General features: G+C 38.9%; 2 protein-coding genes across 2 annotated transcripts; one reads left to right on the forward strand and one right to left on the reverse strand.

Moving 5' to 3' along the window:
* The first annotated feature begins 324 nt into the window (after positions 1-324).
* On the forward strand, positions 325-11,336 carry pou1f1 (POU class 1 homeobox 1). Its single transcript, XM_080902114.1, has 7 exons — positions 325-1,063; positions 2,831-2,992; positions 3,848-3,946; positions 8,032-8,292; positions 8,438-8,602; positions 9,172-9,232; positions 9,331-11,336. Exons 1-7 carry the CDS (start codon positions 928-930, stop codon positions 9,569-9,571), a joined length of 1,125 nt encoding a protein of 374 aa, XP_080758240.1. The 5' UTR covers positions 325-927; the 3' UTR covers positions 9,572-11,336.
* Positions 11,337-11,787: 451 nt separating this feature from the next.
* Positions 11,788-21,087, reverse strand: chmp2ba (charged multivesicular body protein 2Ba). Its single transcript, XM_080903586.1, has 6 exons — positions 20,886-21,087; positions 18,076-18,167; positions 15,914-16,108; positions 14,893-14,995; positions 14,527-14,633; positions 11,788-13,478 (listed from the first exon to the last, which is right to left on the reverse strand). The coding sequence occupies exons 1-6, from the start codon at positions 20,917-20,919 to the stop codon at positions 13,365-13,367; spliced, it is 645 nt and encodes a 214-aa protein (XP_080759712.1). The 5' UTR covers positions 20,920-21,087; the 3' UTR covers positions 11,788-13,364.
* Positions 21,088-25,072: the final 3,985 nt, after the last annotated feature.

Below are 25,072 nucleotides of genomic sequence, written 5' to 3' on the forward strand. Positions count from 1 at the left end.
GTTTTCACTTTATTTTCTCATTGCTTCCTCACAATCCCGTAATCAGGAAGAGACACAGGGAGAGAGCAAGCGAGGAAGAGGAGAGGAGAGGATCAGGTTTCTCAGCCGCTCTGTACCCTAATCCTGGATTTGAAAACAGGATGAGAAGAACACAGGTAAGTACAAACACAAGCAATTACAGCACTGACATGGAATTGGAAGGTGGGGGTGAGGAGCTCGATGGGAAATAGGGAATCTCATAGGTTGAGAGTGGGCGGTTAGTTGTAGGTTGGATATAAATACCTGCAGTAGACAAGGACAGAAAAATGCCGAGGGTATGACAGACGCCGGCTTACCTGCAACTATAACAGCGAGAAAAGACGAGAAGCCTTAATGAGGGAAATCTGTGTAGCTGAGAAACACATTTCAGAAAATGTACCAGTAATTTATCTTGAGCTTGAAGCTCCTGAATATTCATCTTCAAGAGTCTTGGCTGAGGGTAGAGTTGTGACTAAAACTGTGAAGTGTTCTGGATGAAGTGCTGACATCCACTTCTCTAAGAAAAAAAAGGAAACCTATCACAGTTTTCTACCTGAATATTCCCAAGGGACTCAGGGAAGAAGTATGCTTGAATGAGCCCGAGTGAAAGAGGAAAAAACAAGGAGGCGATACATGAAGTGAAAGAAGACTAGAACGCAGCTAGAAAAAGACAAAGCAGAACTACAGAAGGCCAAAGAAGACAAGACGACAGGCAGAAGGCAAGACAAGGTATCCATAACAAGTCACACGAGAGGAAGGTAAGGAAACAAATAGAGAAGGCAAAGGGCAAGCAAAGCAACATGGGAAATAAGGCAAAATAGGCAAGAGACAGAGAAGCGAAGACAAGAAACCAATCGATGAGCTGTGTTGAACTTCAGCCGATCGCCATTAAAGAGAGGGCAGGAAAAAATGGCCTGTCAGGCATTTGGTAGTGACTCCTTCGCCTCACTGACGGGAGATTCACCCCTGCCTATCATTATGCACCATGGCTCTACCACCGACTGCCTGCCAACCACGTCCCATGCTCAAAGCATGGTCGCTGCAGGTAAAGCAAACGTATTCAGTTATCTTGTAAAACTTGTTATAATTGTTTTCGTTGTTTGTTTTGCAAAGTGGAAAATTGTTTTTTTGTGTGTGTGTCTCATTGATTTAAACTATCATCATCATGTCATAAAACTTAATCTGTGCTTTAGGAAGATGGGCCACCAGAGAGGCCTGTTAGAGTCTTTTAAGGGAAGATTCAGTATTGTGGCATTCTCCACTGCGATGAAACTGTACATGAACAAATCCTGGAAGGGTTCATTTGTGACAGATTATGTATGCATAGAAATGTAGAGATGACCTAACTGTGTGCAGTCGTAGCATAGATCACCCTTATCAAGGCGCAGAACACAACTGTGCCCCGATAAGGCTGCGTCTAGGCGACAGGCAAAACGGATTGAATTAAAAAATACATTTATTCAAATCTAATCCAAATTATGTAAATGTATCTAATCAGCTACATAGTTTGGCCCAGCTGTCTCTACTCAGTGGATAATTGCTTTGAGGATATGTTATCAGTATGATAAACTCCCCAAGGTATTCTTTTTTTTTCCACGATGAAGTGTTGTGGAGAAAACTTCCAGGGGTCTTAAAACCTCCTGACGGTTATAGCTAAGAATAGACAAGATTAGATCATGCAAGACACGATTCAACCATTTAGATAACAGCAGAGTAAACATATTTTGAAAAAATATTTATTTATTTTTCTGCCAAGTACTTGTGAGATTTTGAGGCCGTTGCTCCAAAACACATTGACCTGCCTTGTCTTCTAGTGTGTCTATGAATGACTTGAAATATGGTCACAGAATGCTAATAAAACCCAGTCATAATAGGAGGAGGAAAACTCATAAACAAGGCTTTGATTCTTCTCAGTTGTACAGTGTTATTGTTTATGTGCGAGACCGACTTCAAGAGCGCATCCTAATAATACCACTAAGCATTCATTAAAGCTTGGAGTGAACTCCAAACTGCATAAGAAGCAGAACACATGAATAATTATTTAATTAGAAGGCAATACTATTTTTGATTTTTTTAAATACACTTCATTTAATTCGGTTTTATTTATGGAGTGCAGGTTCACAATAAAAGTCATTTCAGGGTGCTCCGTATTGTAAAATAATCACTTCACAACAATACAGAGAGAAACCCAACAAATCCCTTTGAGTGAGTACTTGGCTACAGTGGGAAGGAAAAAGAAAAGGAAAAAGTCCCCAACAGGAACAACAAGAACCCCTGGGCAGCACCAGACTCGAGGAGGGGAGCCATCTGCTACAACAAGTGGCAAGGACAGACAAGAAAAGCAGCTAGAGAAGACAAACAACAAGCCTCCTCACACTTAGAATCACAGCAGCACGTAAAGCAGTAGTTTTAAAGAAAAGTTAGCACTGATGTGTGTTCTTTGTTCTGCCACTCTTCCTAACAGACTCATTTAAGTTTGTGCTTTAGAAAGTTATGCAAGGTTATTTTATCAGCATCTAATAGTAAGTGATTTCCTTTTAGTGTCTAATTAAAGGAAAGAAAGGAAAGAAAAGAACTCACTGAAAACTAACCAAAGCTACTGACTCCATATGTGATGTGATGAGGGTTGTCAGTGCACATCTAGTCAGTGCACATCCTGCAGTAGGCAAGTCATTAAAATGCTTCCACTTGATATGAAATCAAACTTAAAGATGTTAAAGAAAGATGCTTTACTTGTCTGGGAATGCTTTAAAATTGAACTGCACACGGATCAGATCCTGACTTAAAAAATGTCTTTGTTTGTCTCTGTCAGTGTCATCTGGGCTGTCCCTGGGTCAGCCCTCCAAGCGTTCCCACATGCACCTCCCGACTTCCTCCCTGGGCAATGCTCTCAGCAACACCCCCGCAAGCTTACATTATCCAGTCACCCCCTGTCACTACACAAACCAGCAGGCCACCTATGGCATGATGGCAGGTAAGCAGAGATGATGCTAGGGAAGAAAAATTTGTGAAAACTAAAAAGGCAAACCACGAGTTGAGTTGGTCAATAAAATCTATCAGTGTGTTTTGTATGTCTTAAGCACCAGCTTTATCAAATAGTGGATGGCCTGTGTTTAATATATGATATTTAATATAACCTTGACTTTTACTCTTCATCTCTCCGTTTTATACTGTGTGGGTTTGGGGTTGAAGATAAATTGTAGCATTCTCTTTAATGATATCTCATCATTTTTACAGCACTAGATTCACATTTGTTTCTGGTGGAAATGTTATTTTGCAGCATTTCCAAAGCCAACATTAAAAACAAAAAAACTGAAGCTGATGAAGACTCATGGGGGAGGGAGCAGTATTGATCTGTGCTGTTGGTTATGATGATGAGGACAAGGACAATCGATTCTAACTATGCCAGGTTTTGGAAGCACTGAAATCGAGCCTCAAATTTGCAAAATTATTCTGTTTCAGTCATGTGTGGGCATTATGTAGTCACGATCTGCAAACTGAAAGTGCTGCCATGCATTTAGAAACGACAGGTGTGGCTAACTGAAGACAAGTTCACAAAGTGTCAGGTGCGGATAAATCGGCAGAGTCGAGACTTTTAGGCAAGTTTCTGAAGGAAAAAGTCAGCTGTCGTATTGAAGGGTGACACTGAAAAGCAGGACTCATGCTGATTATAGCAAGGCTGAAATTACAATGTCACACTAACAGCGATGGCTATCATAGAGGTTTAGATGATGATGAGTATAGTGCAGGCAGTGACAATTACACTATACAGTAATTGCGATGGTGGTGTCGATAATAAAGGCCTCTGTCTCTCTCTCTCTCTCTGCAGCACAGGAGATGCTCTCTGCCAGTATTTCTCAGACTCGTATCTTGCAGACCTGTGGTGTCCCTCACCCTAACATGGTGAGCGGTGCAAATGCATTGCAAGGTAAAGATCAGACACACACACACACGCTCGCTTGCTCCTTCCCTCTACTTGCCTGTAGTTAAACACAGTAAATTGAGCAGAAAATGTGTTTATGTTCCATTTAATTTTAAATCTGCTGCCAGTTAAAATCAATTTCAACCTTGATTATCTCGCGTGGACTCTTTAGCGCACTTACTTGAGCTTTTTAGAGCACTTGTTAAGTGTAACTGTCAAAGATTACTCCCCAATTCCCTGTCCTGCTGTCAGGAGTGGGAGTTGCACACTGTCACGATTGTTGCTACAATTGTGATGGATGGGAATCGAATTAGTCGTGATTAAACTTCAGAAAAACTGCCATTTTTCATGAATGTAATTAATAACTGTAGTTAATAGCAGTTATCTTTAACAAAAAAAAACACTATTTCCCTTAATGCATACTGTTCTTATAGCCTTTATTAGTTTGTATCATTTTATCATATAAAACATGCCAAACTGATATTGTAAACCAACCAGATTTTAAAGAGTTCTGCCGTTTCTGTATTCCAGACATGAGCACAGACCTCAAGAAACATGACACCTTATCAAAGTTTCACTCTTTCAGACTTTAGGTCCTGCATGCTGATTCTTTTGAATAATATGAAATAATGAAAAAGGACACAGAAACAAAAAGAACATAAACAACCCTTCAAAGTCTTAAGCCGATAAAAAGAGAGAAGCATATCAGATTTGATCCATTTTTTTTAGTTAGACAAAGTATAACTGAATTATTCTATATCATATAACCATGTGAGAGTACAAAAAAAAGAACTCGACCCTAAATGAACCCAAGAGTTTTGCTGAAGAAATAAAGAAGTTTCTTTTTACAGACTTCTCTGTTTGGATTTTAATCACCTGGGCAGAGACCCGGTGACATCGGCCCACTTCTGCAAACGGCCTGACAAAAATTATATGAACTATGGTGTCAAAGACTGCACTGATGTACATTAGGATTAATTAAACAGCAAGTGCCCACACTTATTACCACCAGGAGGTAATTTGTCACCTTAATGATGTCTGTTCCTCAACTGCTGAATGATCAAATGTCTGACTGACAGCTTAAAAAGTACAGCTGTAAGCTTGCCTGAGACTGGTGTCAAGCTTCTGACAGCAATGTTTGACAAGACTGACATGAGGTGACATAAATTATGTGGGATGATAAAAAAGGGAGGCTGTATCGCTTGAAAAGAGCAATGCAATGCCAGGCAGAGACAGGAAAAAAAAATCTCATGTGTGCGGTGAAACTGATGGTAAAAAATCCGTCTGAATCATAAAATGAGACTAGCTGAAAGCATTTGACAGCAGAAGGACACGTTTAAGTTAAGAAGAGAGAGATAAAAGTTAATGTCATTAAACGGGGTCCTGAATTATGATAGCTGAGGTCAGAGGAAAGGAAAAAAGCCTCTTTCATTTTTTAAAGCTGCATTAATCCATTTTTATATTAACAGTGGATCAAATAAGTGTGATGTGAAAGGTGCTGCCCTACAAACCCACGGTGATTTATCAACTCTGCAGTTCCCCTCAGTTGGTCTCTTTCGTCTCATCAACCTCGTGTTCAGCTGCAAATGGTGACATTTTTCAGCAACAGCACTCTGGTACACCCACAGTACACCCCCTGCCCAGCAGCAAATAGCACATTTAAAAACTAAAGTCCCAGAATTCCCTCACTGCGGCTGGTTTTAAATCAAAAGAGACATGAAATAAAAGCGAATAGAGCACTAAAATAGAGCTTCAGAAGGTAAGGTTGGTCACTATACGCTAGATGTGTAAACGGTTAACTGTTTTCCAAGACATAACTTTATTATATTGCGTTTGACTAAAAGGCAACTCTGGGATTCCAGCTTGTTCAGACTACAAAACATTGTTGAAGCAGCTTTTAATACAGCATCAAATCAGTGTTTGTTTGCTTTCTGTCCACATTTAGCTTAAATCTGTTGAAGCTTTTTGGATGGTGCACATGTATAGCTGCTGGGAGGTCCAAGGCCATGTACACAAAGGCTTGTGAGGTGCTTTCACAAAGTCAGTAAGCCCACATGTGCAAGGACCAGGGCTTGCTGCCCAGTCTGCCTCCCTGCCACACAAACAACGGCTGTGTTCACTGCAGCATAGCTGCATGTAAGCTCCCCAGAGAACATCAGTGCATACATCAGGGCGAGACAACGAAGATTCCTCTCCCTTTTGCCAGCTCAGTGGGAAAAACAGGATGCCTCCAGCTGAATAATCCAAAAACTGTTGTTGTTCTCAGGGATATAGTATTAGCCCCAAACGCCCTCTTACCTATGCTAAACAACTGCAAGGTGCATACTGCACACGGAGCACTCACTTTTGGGATGTTGATTTTAAGAGGCGTCTGCAGTTAGGTGGAAAAAGCTCTGAAATCTAAAGGCTACAGCTACAAATGCAGACACATACTGTACATGCAGCCTAAAGAAGCAATTTCAACAGAGAGAGGAACTCCAACCTCTGCCTGACACCTTCGGTACAAGAGAAGATCACTGATGCATACAGTTTTGGAGAAGAATCTGCCATACTGCTCTCCAGCTGATTTATAGATCCAGCTGAACAATGCAATGGGTCGATGGTGCTGTTATTTTCGCCACCACTTCATGCACAGGGCTCGTGACAGCTGTAACTGTTGTCAGTATTTCGGTTAGTGAATTCTATCTAGTCCAAAATGGCTCAACCACTGCTGTTGTCAGGCAACATTTTAGCTGAGCTAAAATCCGAGTTTCTGTAGAAGCTTTTGTTTCAGTGTGTCACGTCAGGTTTAAAAAGAAAAGATGTTGCTATGTGCTGCTTTGGAAAGTAGCGGCAGCTCATCCTTACTGGATGAGCAGAAAAAGAGAAGAAGTGTTGCTCAAAGTTGACGAAAAGTTTAGCCAAAGGATCACAAATATGTTTATTGACTGAGATTCAATTTCACATTAATAAATCATTTTAGCCTACCTTGGGTAATATTAATGGAGTAGGTAAAAATACTGAAAATACCATGCTTACCTAGCTTCCGCAACAAAACATATTTGGCATGCAATAACACCAAAAAGACCAAAAATTTAAATCAGCACCTCTGAAACAGTTTAAACCAAAGCGAAACGGTACTCTTCACAAAGCCGAGGGTTTGTTGCAAGGATGTATTAGACACTTAAGTGTACCCAATAAATCGTCAGCCGAGTGAATGTTCACTGTCAAGAAATATTTTACCATTTAGTTTATGTGAAAAGAAAAAGGATACTAAGGGTACAGATATTATAAACTAACTAACTGAGACTTACCAACTGACCTTTATTATATTAGATCCTATTATTGTCTAAAAATAGTTATATATAGTTTGCACTACAACTGCAGTAACACAAGAGGGGAGTGTTGCATTACTCACTTACATTACCAGCAATATGGATAGCAGTTAAGGAAAACGGTGTCCCTCATGAGCGAAGACAGTCCTGTTTTGCACATGCCTAACTCGCTTAACGTCTCCTCTTGTATGCTAAATGCGACACGCAGACTGACATATTTTTAGTGCTGTTAATTAGTGGTTGTTTTCTTTTCTCTGCAGCTGTGCAGATTTGTGACGCAAAGGACAGAATCACATTAGAAATTACAATTAGTCATCCACCCATGAGGTACCGTGGCAGTCATCTGTCATTAATCTGTCATTAGTGATTAGCAGCAAGAGCTCCACTCCAGCTTACCACTTAACACTAACAGCCACCTGTAGCAATAATGAATCATCTTGAAAATTGTAACACAAGTAAATACAAACCTCTTGTCAGATGGTTGTGAGATGTTTGCTCACAGCTGAGCAGCGAGCCTTTAAAAAAGGTAAAGTTATACATGATCTACACGGTGCTTCACACTATGAAGACTTTTTATTTATAGAAGGAAAATGTTCTGATTACATTTAAACCTTCATTTTTTCAAAGAGTTACTGTTATCCAATATTGTCTATCGTAGCAAAAAGATTGAAAAAAACTCACATTAAAATATTAATTTCCACATCCCAGCTGTTCCGTTGTTCCCTACCAACAAATTTCCCCTCTCTTTCTGCTCTCTGCCACTCTCTGTTTTGCTAGGATCTCTTACTTCTTGCTTGTACAAGTTTCCGGATCATGGCCTAAGCAGCGGCTCTTGTGCATTAAGCCACGGTTTCTCTTCACTGCCCTCGGCCCTTCTTTCAACTGATGAGGCCCCAGGGGGCCCAAGCGGAGAGATAAAAAGTGACGGCCAAAGGAAGAGTATGCGGGACCCAGAGGACGCGCCTGCCATGGATTCACCGCAGATACGAGAGTTGGAGATGTTTGCAAATGACTTCAAAATACGGAGGATCAAACTCGGTATGATTAATACAAATTTATCTCACTGTTCAGCTGCAGCAATGAGACGCTTCACTACAGATGGTTTTATCTTTTTTTCCCACTCCTCTACTCCTCTGTGCTGCGTGTATTTTATAAAGTATTTCTGTTTCATTTTGACCCGCAGGGTACACTCAGACTAATGTAGGGGAGGCGCTCGCTGCCGTGCATGGTTCAGAGTTCAGCCAGACCACGATCTGCCGTTTTGAAAATTTGCAGCTGAGCTTTAAGAACGCCTGCAAACTCAAGGCCATTCTGGCTAAATGGCTTGATGAAGCTGAGCTGGCGGGTGGTGAGTCAGACGTATCCACTCAACTCACAACCCTTTGAGAGTATTTATTTGAGGGTAGCGTTTATCTATTCAGCAAGGTAAAATGTATCCTTCGGATTCAGTCTCTTTTAATGTCTCTTAAAAAAATATTTGAAAGTAATGCTTTCTTGGGTGATTACTAAGATCTAATTAGTTGTGCCTCATCTTGGACAGTGTTTGCCAACACTTTTAGTCTTACATCCTTTTCAAACGAATCGCTTGTAATGCTCATCACATGATGCATACATCAGATTGATTTTTTAGTCTCACATTTTATCTGATTACTCAGGTGTAAAGAGCTACAACTTTCCAGATTACAACAAAGAAAAAGAATTTCAAATAAACAGATGCACCGTGTGTGTCAAAGAAGTGTTTTTCTGTCATATTAGTGGCCTCCTCAACACCAGATTTATTTTATGACCAAGGTCATATAATGATATTTGATGTGGTGACACGCTAAATCAGTCTAGGGAAAGTTATGGGTTACACTAGCAATCAGCCAGAAAGATGTATCCTTATGTCCTTACAGAACCTACTGTTGTTTCTTGCAGCTTTGTACAATGACAAAATAGGAATGAATGAACGGAAGAGAAAAAGGAGAACAACTATCAGGTGTGTACTGTAAAGATCAAACGTACAAAATATGCCATTTACCAAGTGAACTCATAATCTTTTTTTTTATTCCCCCTCTCCCTTGTTTCACTCTGTAGCCTTGGAGCTAAGGAGGCCCTTGAGCACAGCTTTGTGGAGAAAAGTAAGCCATCCTCTCAGGAAATAGCCCGGATAGCCAAAAGCCTCCATCTGGAGAAGGAAGTGGTCAGAGTTTGGTTCTGCAACCGACGCCAAAGGGAAAAACGTGTTAAAACCAGCCTTAACCTCAGCTCGTGTTTGACCAAAATCAGTCCGAACTGCATAGCACAGATGAGTAAAACGCAAAGAGCAATGACATAATTCGAGGTTCGATGTGAGAGAGGCTCGTTTGTGACCGTGGTTAAAAATGTGCTCTTTTCAAATCTGACATGTCCAATAGCAATTATTCCAAATGCCACAGGAGAATTTTACCCTGCTGAAAACAGATAAAGCTTCTTTTGCCCAGCGTTAAGCGGCTGCTTCACTGACTTAATACTGACAAGAGAATTTATATAAGACCAAGTTTGCCATAAAAAGTTTATCTTTGTCTGTTGTCTTTGCACAGATATGTCTCTCTGTTAGATTTTCTGAATGTAATATATAAATGTCTGTTTTTATTTAAAATTGCAATTTTAAACAGGAGACATAAATGTCAAAGAGCAGCCCGGCCATTATTTCCTTGTTGTTTGAAGTTGAAACTGTGAAGATAAAAGGTTTTCAATAACTGCATATGAACTGCTGTCTTGATGCTGCACCTGCCAGTCTTGACATTTAAATGTACTGAATATTGGCTGTGCCTTGTTTGCTATACAACTGCTGAAAGTATATTAACCACACAAACCAAATCTCATTTAATACATCAGCATCAGAGTACAGACAAGTGCTCATAAAGATCAGCTCTGTACCTTTCTGAAAGAAAGCAATACCATTATTGATTTTGTCCTTTTTTTCCTACAAAAAGAAGTTTTATTGTTGATGAAATGAAGTGTTCTACATTTACATCTATATTTAACCACAGAACTCCCTGTTGTAGTTGTGTTTGTGTATTTTTTGGTGCCTTTATGTCCCTTTTTTTTATTAGCTGTCAGTCTTAAGAAAAATGCTTTAGCCAAATGAATGTAGTTGCAGTCAAAACAGTAATATATTTAACAACTTTACAACAACCTATTTATTTGAGAGCTAATTTATTATGTCAGGCTACTTTACTGTGCACAAGCTCTGTGATTTATGGGATGAAGCCAGGGACATAGGAAACTTTTTGACAGCAAATGGATATGCAGTCTTCTGTTTCCCTGATGTAAGATAGATGTTGATGTTTTTGCTTTTGTCGTTGCTGCCTTGATAAAGTGTCATACAAAGAAGAACACCAGCCAGTCACAACTCTGACCTGGTTGAGGTGACTGATGGGAAAGAAACGGAAACGCCACGCCTTTCGTAAGAAGAAGAAAGCACCTAAAAGTATAAGGATGTTTTTATTCTTTTAAATTTGCATCAGAAGCCAATAATTATTGTAAAAAAAAACTAGAAAATGTGATATAGGACTGGCAACAGACTGATTTAAAGGGTGTTTATTATACTGAAAATATAAAAATATGGCAAATATCTGCCCTTTTCTTTATCAAATTGCTCCTTTCAGTTCCCAGGCACTCAAAGCTCAGTCAATTCACTGCATATGTAGCAAGCAGTAACCCACAATTCATAACTACAGTACAAGTGCCGTCTCTCATTTTTACTGTAGTACTACATAATATTATGTTGTGAATGTCTCACTGGAGATTCATAAATAAACATACAAGACACTCAAATTCAGAAATGAGTGGTTTTCACTGTGACTAATGTAAGGCTGTATAACGGGAGCGCCAGGGGAAATAAATGCTGCAGGGTCACACCGGCTGCTGTCACTCCTCTGAGTGTCTACACAGCAAAGTTACAGGCACAGCATGCTTACTATAAAACTACTAAGAAGCTTCTGAAGGCAGTCGTCCAGATGCATTTAGCCTTAAAGTTTTTCTCATATCTACTCCTTTTCCCCCCACAGTTCATGTATTCAGAGAGCTGAATGGGTACCATGTAATTTTTATATAAGTAAATCCATAAACGTGGCTAAAATATATGCATGTGTTATGTGTTGGTGTGTTTGCGCTTCTGTTTGATACTCTATTCAACTCTTCATCAGATGGATCATCATGCATCATTTAACAGTCAAAATTTATTTGGCTCCAAAATAATAAGTTACTTTTCATTGCCTGATAATGCACTTATATTGCATTACCATGCACTTTTTTTTTTTTTTAAACTGTTCTGCAGTTGGGGGGGGTTTAAAAAAAAAAAAAGAATTTCAGCAAACTATTGTCTGAGTCTGTCATTTATATGGAAATGAATGGAAACTGATGTCTGTCTTTAAAGACAGCAAAAAAGATATATACCTCTTTGTGTTGCTCGGTTTGAAGCGAAGCCTTAAAAAACCTTGAATACAACTTTAATGAAAAAGAAGGGGGGGGGGATAAAGTGGAGACTGAAAATGAAAAAAGATCCGATCATACCTGAGGAAACTTTATTCCTTATAAAAGCCATACACCCTTTACACTTTACAATAAGAAGGAAACAAAATGAGTATACATACACAAAATGCATGGTAATATCCTATTGTAGAACTGCACTCAAAAAATGTCTGTTAACTGATTCTGTTCTCAATCACAACAGATTGGTGTAAGGTTAAGGAACAAATTTTTTTGACAAAAATTCAAAGAATTATGACTTGTAGATTTCAGACATACGCAAGAATGAATCTTATTCGGTTTATTTTGGCAAAGGGAGTCTAAACGAGGGGGCACAAACAGATAAAACGTTGAGCAGATATGGCTGTCACTGTCACGAAGCCTGGAACGGCTGACGCTGACAAATTACTGTAAAGGAAAAACCTGCTTCAGCTGGAGAAGAGAAGAAATCTCCTCAATCACAGTGTTATATTAGCAAACGTTTCCATCATTTCGTTCCTTTAGTGTCTGTGTTTCTGTGAGTGAGGCAGCTTAAAAACAAAAAAAACAAATGACAGCAACTGCACAGCAGCTGAAAGAGTAGAGGGACTGCAGGATCAGTACCACCTTACGATCTCTGTGTAAATCAAACGTCAACCCAGAAGCCTCTGGCTTTAATTATGGATTGAAATCTCTTTGACATGCCAGTCTTTCATTAGCCCTAAATTGTGTTTTTAATCTCAACTTTATTTAATTTTATAATCTGTACAATATCACAAAAATGCTAGCCAGTTTGCTCTCGGATCAATTTGTCTTTTCATTTCATGCACGTAAATTGAAAGCCTGACCCCAGCCCGAAGATATTAGTTACATGTTTCACATGCATATGTCTGTCTGCAGTACCTATGGTGGCAAACCTAAAAAATCTTGGTAATGATTTAGCTAGTTAGCATGATTAAGTGTCTGTCTTATCTCGAATATCTCAGGATGAGAAAGAAATCAAACAGAGGCATTTTATCCATAAAACATTGCAAATTTGACAAAAGAATGCCTTAAAATGGAAAGTTTGCCTCAGAGAAAGTGGATTCAATTGGTTTTAATTTTACCAATGGCAACAAAGATAGCACATAAATAGTCTGAGTTGGAAAAAAATACAAGTTCCATCTGCTTATTGACATCCCCAAAGCTGCTTTTTAATTACCATGTTTTATTCATTAAAACTTCCTGAAGAAAGACCATCCTTCTTCAATCGTATAAAAGCAGACCGAGATTATAGGACTAATTCAAGATTGACCAAAAAACCAGAAGGGAAAAGCCAATTCCAAGATCTCATACACTTGTAGCCCTTATAAAGACAGATGGGTGGTAAACAACAGCGTAATCAGTTTTTCAGGTGAAACATCAACTGCTGGTCCACCTTTGAGATGTGGCCTCTTCGATGTTGTAATAAATATTATTTTCACATAAATAGATCACATGTTCTGCCATAATGATCTCTAAGGCGAATGTGACAATATGTATGTGTTAATAAACGTATGTGTATGTGTGTGCGTGTGTGTAAGTGTGTGAGTGTGTACGCTCGAACCATGACAAAACCAGTGTTTCTAACAATTTGAACATTAATACGAAGACGAAACCTAGTCGACTCCCAGAGCTCGGAGCTGTCTTTCAATCTCGTCGTCAGAGATGGTGGCTTTGGAGGAGGCAGCAGCACCGGGGACACTTTTTCCTGCAGCTGGAGCTTTCACCATCTGGAATCACACATGGGTAGAAAACCCCATTAGCAGCCACATCAACTTCAAAATGCACACGTTCAATCGCAGAGCTGCTACTTGTTTCGAGACCGTCTACGATGTACAGCTGCTTGCTGACACTCAAAAACAAAGAAAAAAAAAAAACTGTTCAAACTGAGTCACAATTTTGTCAATTAACTGTAAAGTTTACTTTACATAAAAAGTGCAGTTGTTTGGGTTTGTTAAAGATCAATTACTGCATCCTATAAAAGATGCTGAAACAATCTGGTACTCGACACCAAAAGGCATGATTAATTTTATGCCGGTTACTTTTTATTTGCAGAAAAAAACTGAAACTATTCACAGCCTTTGTTAGCTTCCCAGCTGACTACTTACTATCAGTAGACACATAATTATCCCAGTAACAATAGAAGTAACATATGGATGATTATTTTATTATGGTAGATTTTCCAAACTACCGTAGTTTGTGAATCTTGTTATTTTATGAAGCCGTTGGATTACTTTTACTTTTTAAAGAGCATCCTGTGTGTCTCTATCCCTCCCAAAAAAAACCACAAAAACAAAACAAAACAAAAACCCCACCCAAAAAACCCTGAGACAGTCTGATGAGCTTTTTTTTTTTTTAAAAACTGCCACTCCTGCTGGGGGCTTTTTTGGGAGATTTGTCGGTTTGTGCATTGTTTTGTGTGAGGTAATAACTCATGCAGCACCCCAGGGGGAGCCAGACACACGGCAGACGGACAGCCTGGCAGTTACAAAGAGGGAAAAAAACAAGGAACAGAGCTAGAAGAGCTGAGGGCTAGCCCCACCATGTGGCAGCTGGAATACATTTTAAAAGCAGAGTAAAAGCCATGTGGACCATTTATTGTTCATCTTGCTAGGGGCTGTGTGCTCCATTAAGTGCATCTACATCTGAAAATGTGCAGTTAAATCTGAGACTAAATGGTAAAATGTTAAGATTGTTTTTCTACTTGGGCATTATGCGCTATTGTGATGTCTATAAAGTTGATGGATGTAGGAGAGATGTGGTTTTTGAATTTCTTACCTTCCCTGAGATCTCAATGCCAATCTCATCCAGAACCTGGTTGACAATGTCCTGAGATTCCTCTTCATCTCCAGATTCTTCAAAGATCTCATCCAAAGTGTCATTGACTGAACAGATAGTGAGACAGGAAGGAAGAAGATAAGGACAGAAAAGTCAGTCAAATTGATTTCCAGTCACAAGTTTGGACTTTAGAGCAAGACGGCTGCTGCATACAAAAAAAAACAAAAACAAGCGTCAGTGTTTCTTCTGAAAAACATCCCACAAACATATTTTGCCTTTGCTGCATATTTTGCAGCACACATCACTTCTCACACTATTCCCATATATCTTCCCAAACTTGTTTTGCCAAGTGCATTGTGTTCTTACTCATATCCTCTGTCATGCCCATCTTCATGTTCTCCTTCTGGAAGTCCTGCATGGTTTTCAGTGTCTTCTGTGGATCCATCTTTTTATTCACTGCTTGCATTGTCTGCAAACATTTAAGGAACGTATGAGAATCTATCTTTTTAGGTGCTACTGCCAAGAAATAACACTCTTCACGATGTAGAAACCTCTAATTATGCTCAACATGATAGCATGAACTTTAGTTGCACAAACTATTCGAGGTAATTTACCTTTTAAACTTTAGACATTTCACAAAATATTCGATCCTCAACCTCAAGTAAATTTGCTTTGATATCATTTATCATCACAGAATTATGCGAGTCCTAAAGACAGACCAACTTCCTGTGAAAGATCAGCACAAACATGGCCTACTTTCAGACCTGAGTCTGACACAATACCTAATACATCAACGTCTCAACTGACAAGCTTCTCAAAATCATGCAAATCTAAAGCTCAGGAGAAAGGTGATGGAGAATGCATCACTTTCTACTGAAGACACATCAAAGCTGCAACTTTCCTGTGTGCGTCTGTGTCTAAACAAAATGTGTATCTGACAGAATATAATTAACACATTCTTTGTGACATAGCCACAGCCTCGCGTAAACTTGAACACACGCCATTAATTTAAAGCCTAATTATATTTGACCTGTCTATGTTTGCTCAGTGTGACTCTGTACAGTACATCGCTCCTGGCCAATTAGTACCTCTCATACTTCATTAACAACAGTGCTACAAGGCTCGGGTTTTAAACATGAACAGACCCCACATTAATACTTTAATTGCCACACTAGAATATTAATGTGTGTACACACTGAACTTAGCTTGTGTGGAAAACAAATTTAACTTTTCCATTAGATAGCAACACCTTGTTCATACAGACTGTCTAACGGCAATGGCACAAAGTATGTTGAAGTAGGGACTTGTTCACTTTGTATATGCTGCACTGTATCCATATTTCTAATTCAAAATGAGCTGTACTGATTGACAGGGTTTAGCATTTTACCTTGGCTGAGGTAGACATGGCACCGGCCATCTTCATTTGGGAGTTCATGAGCTTTGTCTGCGTAGACATGGAGGTGACCTTGGAGCTGACAGCGTACGTCCGGGTCTTCTGCTTCCTCAGCTGAACTAATTGCTTGGCGAGAATCTTACAAGCCTCCCTGTTACCGCTCTTTGCCATTTTCTTGATCTCTGCTTCCTGGAGAAGGAAAGAAGAATATGATATGACTCCTCACCTCTGTCTTTTTTTTTTTTGGCATTATGAGTGTGTGTATGCGTGGTCAATGTGCAAATTTACCAAGCGTGAGTATAGACATAACATAAAAGAAAATTCTAAGAACTGGCAGAAAACAGGGAATCAAAAATTCTCATTAAGATATACTGTCCACATCTGGAACTAATTGATTGGGGCTGCTGAAATGCACCATTGTCTCCTGGTTATCTGCCTAATATTGTAAATAAGCATTATATTTAGAGCTGATGTGCTTGTGTTTGCCCATATAAATTGAGTAAAATTGAGTGTTCAGGGATGGCCTTTCTAAAACAACATGCTGCAGATTAGCTGAAGCCAGGAAACTACTTTGTTTTGAGAAATGTCAATTAATGCCACTGATTTCCCGACACCTTCAACACCACAGCCAGCCCGAGGTTCAGGAAAATGAAAATACGGGGAAGACGGAGCTTTTAGGCACCTGCAATTTCTCTCAGAAGCTTTTATTTTTAATATAGAACACATTGATAATACACTAAATAAAACATTTTATTGGACTTTAGGGATACTCTTCATATTAAAAATATATATTTATGCATAAAACAAATACATCCACCGAGTCCCAGAGAAACCATTGTGTTTGTAAACACAAATTTGTAAACACAATCATCCAGATCAGTTGTTACTCATATACACTTTTAGCTTCAGTACACAGCCAAAAATACTCCGAGCCCCACAGGGATCCTGTGTGTGGGCACGATTCCCGAGAGACAACGGAGAAGCTCCAGGTTACGATGAGCCAGCCAATATGTCTTTTAGTTATCGTACATGTGCTGAAAGCATTCTCTTCAGGAAATTACAATCAATTATTAATGTTTGATAAAGCTAAAGGCTTTCCTCGCTCAGCTGTATGCATCTGTGCCTTTCTCTAATGCAGACACACATTCAGCAGGTCATTTGAGTTCAACCTGTATCTCCCTGCTTTTAAACAATTCAAATAATGCCATGGGGGAAAAGAGCAGACCTAGTTCAAAAAAAAAGGCAATAATATTGTCAGCTGCAGTGTTATCTGAAAGAAAAAAGAAAGACTAAGAATGCATTAACGGGGGAAAGAGAGACGAGTACGACGAACTGATGCTGACGGGAAGCTTATAATGTCTTATTTACTGGCCTGTCAGGGTAGGGTGGAGGAGGTGGGGCTGTGATGGATAGATAGTGCAGGAACAACTGTGAGGCTGTTGGGCTTTGCATGCTAGCAAATGGGAACCTTAATGCATTAACAAGGCCCAGTGCTGAAGATTTTTCTGAACAACAGATGCACAGTGTGCTGCTAAAGGAGCCTCAATCCAGCTGTTAGTAACATTTCAGGCGGCCAAATGCTGTGCAGCACAAATATTTTAAAAATAAAAAAAGATTCTATCGTGCTAAAAAATGCAAATATAGGTCATTTCCATTTTTTTGTCTTAATCTTTTATTCAGAATCTGCAACAAAGCTTTTAAAACGAGACTAATTAACGGAAGACATTAATGTAGAATAAGAATGTTCGTTCCCCAGGGAGGTAATTATGTCCTGTATGATATTTACTTAACACAACTGAGGAGAGGACACAGTCAGCTTCTTTCATCTTCTAGATTATGTGCGACGATGAATGTAGCCTAATTGTTTAACTCTGTGAGAGTGTATGAGAGATAGGCTCACTTGCCTGAGGCAGAGCCACCTCACCAAATCGCTTGTCTATTCATTTAACCCCATTAGCCAATCGGGCACAATCATAGATTGTAGAAAGACAATCTAATATGCATCTGGGGCTGGGATTGTGTCGGTTGGGGAATCAGAGGGTCCTAAAAGGGCTTTGATGCAATATGTTGAAATCTACAAAAAAAAAGAAATGCTATGAATGCACATAGTTTTGTTCCTCATAGCTTTTATATTTAATTGTCTGCATGCTTCCTACCAGTTGTTTTTCTTGTTTCTCCAGCGCTGTTCTGTCTCTGGTGATCTGCCTCTGTGTGCCGCGCAGCTCCTTATTCTGCTCCTTGATTATATCTTCAGAAAAGAATTAGAAAGGTTTAAGAGAGCGAGAATTTTGGTGATGGTACAACACCCCACAATCCTTTGACTTACAAAATGAAAAGAAAAAAAATGTCTGATAAGTTGGATGAAACATATACAGTATATAGTGTTTTTCTACTCTTATTAAGCACTCATTTTATGCCTTTTCTATGCAATTAGGTGCTTTTTACTCATAACCTACACACTTTTGATGCACTCGTAGCAATTCGGGGTTTAGTATCTTGCCCTAAGGATGCAAGATATGCAAACTAGAGCAGCTGTGGCTCAAACCACTGAACTTCCAATGTAAACGTACCCTCTCTGACTGACTATCAATATGTGTGATTTTACAACGATCTTTGTTCAACAAAAAATTTAAGACAAACATATTTTCTTTCTAAAAGAAAATCTATTTATATTCACCTATGCCCTCAGTATGTGTCATGTGTGGTATCTTTTTTGTCTTTCTGTTCAACATCAACGCTGTTGGAACATTAGAAAGGATGGTTCCCGAGCAGCTGCCAAATATTGGAAGAAATCTCAAACATCCAGCCACTGCCTCAATAGTAATCATGTTTGACCCTGCGCCCAGATGCACGTGAAATATCTCAGAGCAGTAACACACTGAGAGCATGCTGACACTGCCAACTGTGGAAATGCTTGGACAGCTCATGCCAATACAGTGTCAGCTCTATACCACCCACACAAACACAAAGTGGCATCATGTGACATAATTTATGACTATGAAGTCAGGCAGTAATCTGTGTGACTGAGGGATGACCCAGTTAATCAGTGTAACAATAACCTTACTTCAAGACTTAAATATAGTTTTGAGATTTATCCATTCCATTTTTCTGTTATTAAAAACGCAGGAAGCTTTTAGTAATTCTAAAACTAAATAAATCCTTAAGAACAGAAAAGGTGAGAATCAAGAATAAATAGAGTAATGAATAAATGAATCAAAGAATTCTCATTCAGTCTTATTCATATAGCTCAAAATTACAAACTTGCCTCAAAGGGCTTTGAACTGGTTTCTATTTTTAGAGTTCAAGCCTCAATGAGGCTTCAATGAGGAAAAACTAAAAGAAAAACAAAAAAAGAAAAACTCTGAAAAAACAGAAAAGGGTGGATCCCTCATCCAGGAAAGACAGATGTGCACTGGATTCATTTATTCATTAAATAAATGAATGAATGAAAGAATTATAAAAAAAAAAACTCAACAACAAAAAAGAAGAAAACTTCTAAATAGCTAACTCCGGTCTATATTCATGAGCTACTATATAATAGGAAATGTCCTACTTTGGGAAGAAAAAAAAAAACATTGACCACTTTCAGAAAAAAAAACAAAAAAACCCAAAAACCTTATTCTTGCTGAAAAGTTCAACACCCACAAACTTGATCGAGATACGTCAATATGCTGGACCACTTAAGAGAACGATGCTTGTATACGTATAAGGTGACGTGCCGCCAACGTCTCAAAGAGGGAGGGATATCGTCCTACAAATATGGGTGATCAACCCACCCCCCCTTTACTAAATTTGCCAAATAACCAGAAACTACGACCCACATCCAAACCCAGGGCATCAACGAGAAACCTGTGTCCAGAGCGCAAAAGATGTCAAACAAAAAGAAAAGAAAGAAATGTACTGGATGGGGGACGGCTGAGAAGACCTGACAGCGCCTTGAAATGGAGTGGAGGCAGGAGAGCACTGTGAGTACAGTATGCAGATGATCGGTATGGGTGAAACTAGAATGACAACAATGGGAGGAGTAAACAGGGAGTGCTCTGAAAAGATTTGCCTTAACCAGTAGAGTCTATTTTTAAACCCAAAAATACAAAGTTGATAATTTTTTCTTTGTAATTCTCCACAAGAATAAGTTTCAGGTCCAAAGAGCTGAGGCACGGTCCGCCTTTTCTCTTGAAATCCAGCCCTAGGAGTTAATATAATTAGTATCCGAGAGTGAATAATTGATTCATTAATTTTGATGTAAGTTTGACTGATTTTCCATTCTGACCTTCTGAGGTGGTTACCTAGCCTGGGGGGGAAATACTCACTTTTTTAGACTGAAAGGCTATTCAGAATTTTGACATTTTTTGTAACTGAATATAGCCCACTTTAAATGACTTAACTTCATATGATAACAGCTTCACTTTCCATTGCACAATTTTATTGCACTCTTTGTCACAAAACTGACGTCATTTTAGTCACAGCACAATGAGGCATTAGTTTCAGTCTGTGTGTAGGATACAAACTGACAGTAAGTTAACCAAATTAAAGTTTATAGGCGTATTTACGACACACGCAAAGTAATCATACAGGGAAAAATATCATGTACACTTAATGACAACTAAGGCTTATGTTTGCCGTTTCTAAGTCATTGGAAACCATGGTGTAACGGAGTGTATACACAGACCTTTACACAGCCTGTAACTCTAACGATTACAGGTGAAGTTCAAAGGAAAGAAACCAAGAGGATACTTGTAACAATTAACACCGCATTTTTTTCTTTAAAGGTTACATTGTAAAACAGCTACATATATACATTAAGTTCAGCAGCGCGTCGAGGGCAGCAGTGTGACTCAGCTCGACTCAGAACAGGTAAAACAAGTTAAATTGGGACGTCTCATCTAACACGGGAACAACAGAACAAGCTGTACGACCAACCGGGCTAAAAACAAGTTAGCTAGCTTTTCACCCTGAGCAAACTTACCGTCGACAGTCTTCTTCTTGAACAGGGAAGCCATGTTGCTGCTGTGTATCAAACCTAATTACAAAATATAAATCCTGTACTAATGTGTTGTGTGATGCCTGTTGTTAACGCCGCCGTTTATCCGTCAGACCGAGACGGTGGATGTTTGGCAGCCTCTGTTTCCTGGTTGATTTTCTGTTGTCGAAGTTCCTCCCTCAGCTGACATGACTCAAAGGCTCCACGTGACGTCACGGCGGGACTCTCGCGTTGCATTCACTTGTGCTCCGTAAAATAGCCTTTCGTAAACTTGAATAAAAACTAGTAAATTAAAATTGAGTCTGGAACTCAAATATTAGAAATATGGGCGCTTCGGTGTAGTAGGAATAGTATCGCGGATGTGCACAGCAGGTCCATTACTGTCGGACTCTCACTGCCTCTGCACTGTCAGCTTTAAAAAATTCCACACTGTTTTTGTTGCATAAACGTCTCTAGTTGTAGGATTTTAAACACAGTGAATGCTGTGTTTTATCCTAGCCTTCAATCTGTCCTATTAAAACTAAAAAATGGTGAGTAAAGTTTAAATAAAATGACATTTATTTTTGTGCAATGATAAGCCTAAGCTAGCAAATCAGGGGACTGCATCCTCGAATGCAGGGGTTTTACTTTTTATCTGATTTTATTTTTTGCACTTCCTTTCATGCTTTTCAGTTATACATATAAACAAAATATAAACTACTCAAAAAACCAAAACATACAAATGTGTAAACTACTACAGGGAAACAATCCTCAGAGTTGATTTCTGTCTATAACATCAACCCCACTGCTTAAAACACTGCGTCATAAATTCTGTTCTCAATTTCATTCCTCTCCTCTTTATCCCCAGAAGACTGGTATCGCATACTCTCCTGTTTGTATTCATATATTCATATTGTCTTATATCATATTAATGTTGAGACCAACTTTATGTAGGGTGGCGGGACTCTTGAACCATAACCAACTCAATTTTGTTCATAGTGTCAGTACATAGGAGGGCAGCGATACGGAGTGGAGGAGAAGACATAAGGTGGGAGGGGGTCTCATCCCAGAAATAGCAAGGGATGCCAAATGATGGCTGGAGCAGAGGAGAGACCGGTGACTTTGAGGAAAAGAAGAGGAGGATGGGTAACCCTTAGCTCTTTTTTTTTAAAAAATCTCAGCGGAGGTGTGGATGTGTATCTGTGCATGTGCACAGTTGCCTGTGTGCATCGGCATGTGGTCCTGAGGCGTTGTTCTTGTTAGGTTATTAGGGAAGATGTTTGGCGCTAATCAGCAGAGGACTACAGGGACCCCACTAAACGGCCTCATCATCAGAGGGCCCCAGTGGTGATAAATCTAGCTCCAAGCACCCAGAGGGCCGACTTTTACTGTCTCCAGCTTTGTAGGTACAAACGAGTTGAATGCACCATAACTCAATATTTAGGGATCAAATTTGCAATTTTTTTCTACTTCTGATGTTGCTGTTTTGGCAATTAATTTCAAGTTAATTGTAACTAATTACCATCACTGTAATTAGTTACAATAAACGTGAAATCAAGCTTATTGTGATAAGACTGGATTGCATAGAAATATGGCTTAATATAGCTGCAAAGCAAAGATTTTCAGTACTAATAATTTAAAATCACACTAAATTAACAAAAAAAAGTCTAAAGATTTCTGTCCACAAGTAGTTCATGCTTGTGCAACATATTCTACATACAGAAGTGCATTTAATTATGATTTAAAATAGAATTAAGCATGAAAAAAGTGTGGGGAAAAAGGCCTCTCTCTTCTTTTTCATTTTCAGTGGTTTCCTGCACCACTTTCTCCCCTACATTTTCATTTATCTGTCTATCCCATTCCCTTCCTTCACTGTGTGATGTAGCCCAGGGCGAGCAGAAGTGTAATGTTAAGGCACTAACTACGGAGTGTATGGACACACACACAGCAGAGAGAGACGTTCATGTGTGAAATGAGATCTCAGCACAATCAGTGGGAGTCGCAGCCATAAAGCACATCAAGCTTTACAGCTTTAAGGTAGCAACACGGAAAAAATTGCACAAATCCCTTCATGGGGTGATTGTGAAGCTGTTGCAGTCTAGTAACAACTGTGTGTCGGGTTTTTTTTATGTCTTCTCTTCACAGATAAACCCAAGAAGTCATGAAGCCAAGCGTGCCTCAACAAACCCCAAATGTTGCCGCGATTCAATCGACCTTTTTAGTCTTGCAGCCTGTGATTTAGCCACACGTTACAAAATCTTTAAACAGTTAATTTCAACTTTATTTTAGCTTAGAAAAATTACACAGTGACTTATTAGTAATCATAGTCATGAGCCTTATATCCTGCACAACAAGGCAGATAGTTCTGGCTCAGGAATATCTCATTTTTACAATAGAGCACTATAATCTATCAAATACACCAGCAGAACAATGATTTTTTTTAATGCTGTATCATTTGCAATAGATTGTCACCAAATCTCCCACAGGACTCCAGAATCTATGCATCTCATTCTCCTATTTGCCAAGCATAAATCTTGAATCACTGTAGGATATAAGACGTGATTATACTCTGTATTCTTCTATAAACCCCTGACATCTGACTACAAGCTGAAATATGTTTGTATGCAAATAAAGAAAGTCAAGGGGCTATGATGGGTGAGGTGGGATTTCCACAGCTCTTCTTCACTCTGTTGGATGGATCAGTGATACCCAGATGGATGGAGAGAACGACCGACAGAGAAAGAGAGAAAAGGGCACAGACACAGGAGGAGAATGCGTGGCAAAATCAAGGGATTAGCACAGCAGGAGATCAGTGATGATGTTTGAACTGCCATTCCGAAACATTTTATCTTAAACCCCTAAAACAAAAGTGTACAAATCTGGGTCAAATCTCAATACATACAACAAATACACACATATATGTATAAATATGTGTCTTTAAGCTGCACACGAACAATTTCTCTCTAAAAAACTAATAAATAAATAACGACATCATTCATGCAACCCAAGCTTCAGATACACTATGCACAGAGGATTTTATTTTTTAAAGAACCTTCTTAGGGAAATAGGAATGCAATTGAAGCTGTATCCTTTGGTCATAGAAACACTGATTAGCATCGCCACTTGAGTAGAGTGTGGAACCACCACTGGTACAAAAAAAAAAAAAATCAGATTTTATCAATCAGCAACTTGAAAAATGAAGATAACAATGAGGTTTAAAAAAAAAAAAAGAAAACTGTTCCTCTAATGTCCACTTGAGGCTATATGGTCCCATTTTAAAATACCAGACTTTATAAATAAACATGTTTATCCTGTGATACATAAATGGTTTTGGCTGTCTTTTTCTCACAACTTTACAGGCAGAGATTTTTCAATAACTCACCCTGTTATAATAAGGGTTAAAGTTGCATTGGGCAAGGTAACTTTCTGTAATGTGTGTATCGACAAGGCCACAAGTTGATGACATACCCTAAGCTAATTTCATTCACTGAACTAGATATTGCGTCTTTAGCGTTGGTTGTTTGTGAAGCATTTTTATCAATTATCTTACAAAAAAATATGGCTTACTTTGTAAATTGTACCAGAAGGCTGCCCAGATGTGGGGAGTGAGTTTCTGTATGCATTTGTATGCTAACACTGGATGCACACTGATAGTCACGCTTACTAAAACTGCCTCATAACTTTCTAATTGAAATTTTATAGTTCTAGCTCAATAAAAACAAAGGTACCAACGTTAATGCTAAATTCAGGGTTTTAAGATGGGAGTTAACAAATGAACGGAGGATATCATAAATGTGTAGACCTTTTCTTGGGTTTGAGTTTGGATGTGAGTGTGCAGACAAAAGATCTTCCATAACCCTTCATAAAATAAAGTGTTGTTCATTTTCTGTAGTTTTTCTACCCATTAAAATTAAAAGAAAATTTATAGACAGTAAGTTTAAAGGTGCTTCTATAGGCTTATTTCATCACCGTGAGAGCCACACTAGATGTCTAGAAGTTTCATGTTTCCAGTCTTTATGCTGTACTCAGCAAGACTGCAGGTTCGAGTTGAGCACATGTAAGAGAGGCATTGATTTTCTTATCTAACTCTGCAAGAACACAAATGAATGCTAAAGTTAAAACTGTCAAACTCTTCAAAGTAAGCGTTCCAGATGACACACTTTAAAGACAAACTTTTAAGATAAGTATTTAAT

This window comes from Rhamphochromis sp. 'chilingali' (assembly GCF_963969265.1).
Source record: "Rhamphochromis sp. 'chilingali' genome assembly, chromosome: 14".
Lineage (NCBI taxonomy): Eukaryota > Metazoa > Chordata > Actinopteri > Cichliformes > Cichlidae > Rhamphochromis > Rhamphochromis sp. 'chilingali'.

Bases quoted from the DNA above. Each gene is read 5' to 3' on its own strand.
- pou1f1 (XM_080902114.1), top strand. From the start codon at position 928: ATGGCCTGTCAGGCATTTGGTAGTGACTCCTTCGCCTCACTGACGGGA. The intron at 8,603-9,171 runs GTGAGTCAGACG...TGTTTCTTGCAG, and splicing joins TGAAGCTGAGCTGGCGGGTG to CTTTGTACAATGACAAAATA. The intron at 9,233-9,330 runs GTGTGTACTGTA...TTCACTCTGTAG, and splicing joins AAAAGGAGAACAACTATCAG to CCTTGGAGCTAAGGAGGCCC.
- chmp2ba (XM_080903586.1), bottom strand. From the start codon at position 20,919: ATGGCTTCCCTGTTCAAGAAGAAGACTGTCGACG. The intron at 16,109-18,075 runs GTAGGAAGCATG...TTCCTTCTCCAG, and splicing joins AGAAACAAGAAAAACAACTG to GAAGCAGAGATCAAGAAAAT. The intron at 13,479-14,526 runs GTAAGAAATTCA...GTGTGATTCCAG, and splicing joins GCATTGAGATCTCAGGGAAG to ATGGTGAAAGCTCCAGCTGC.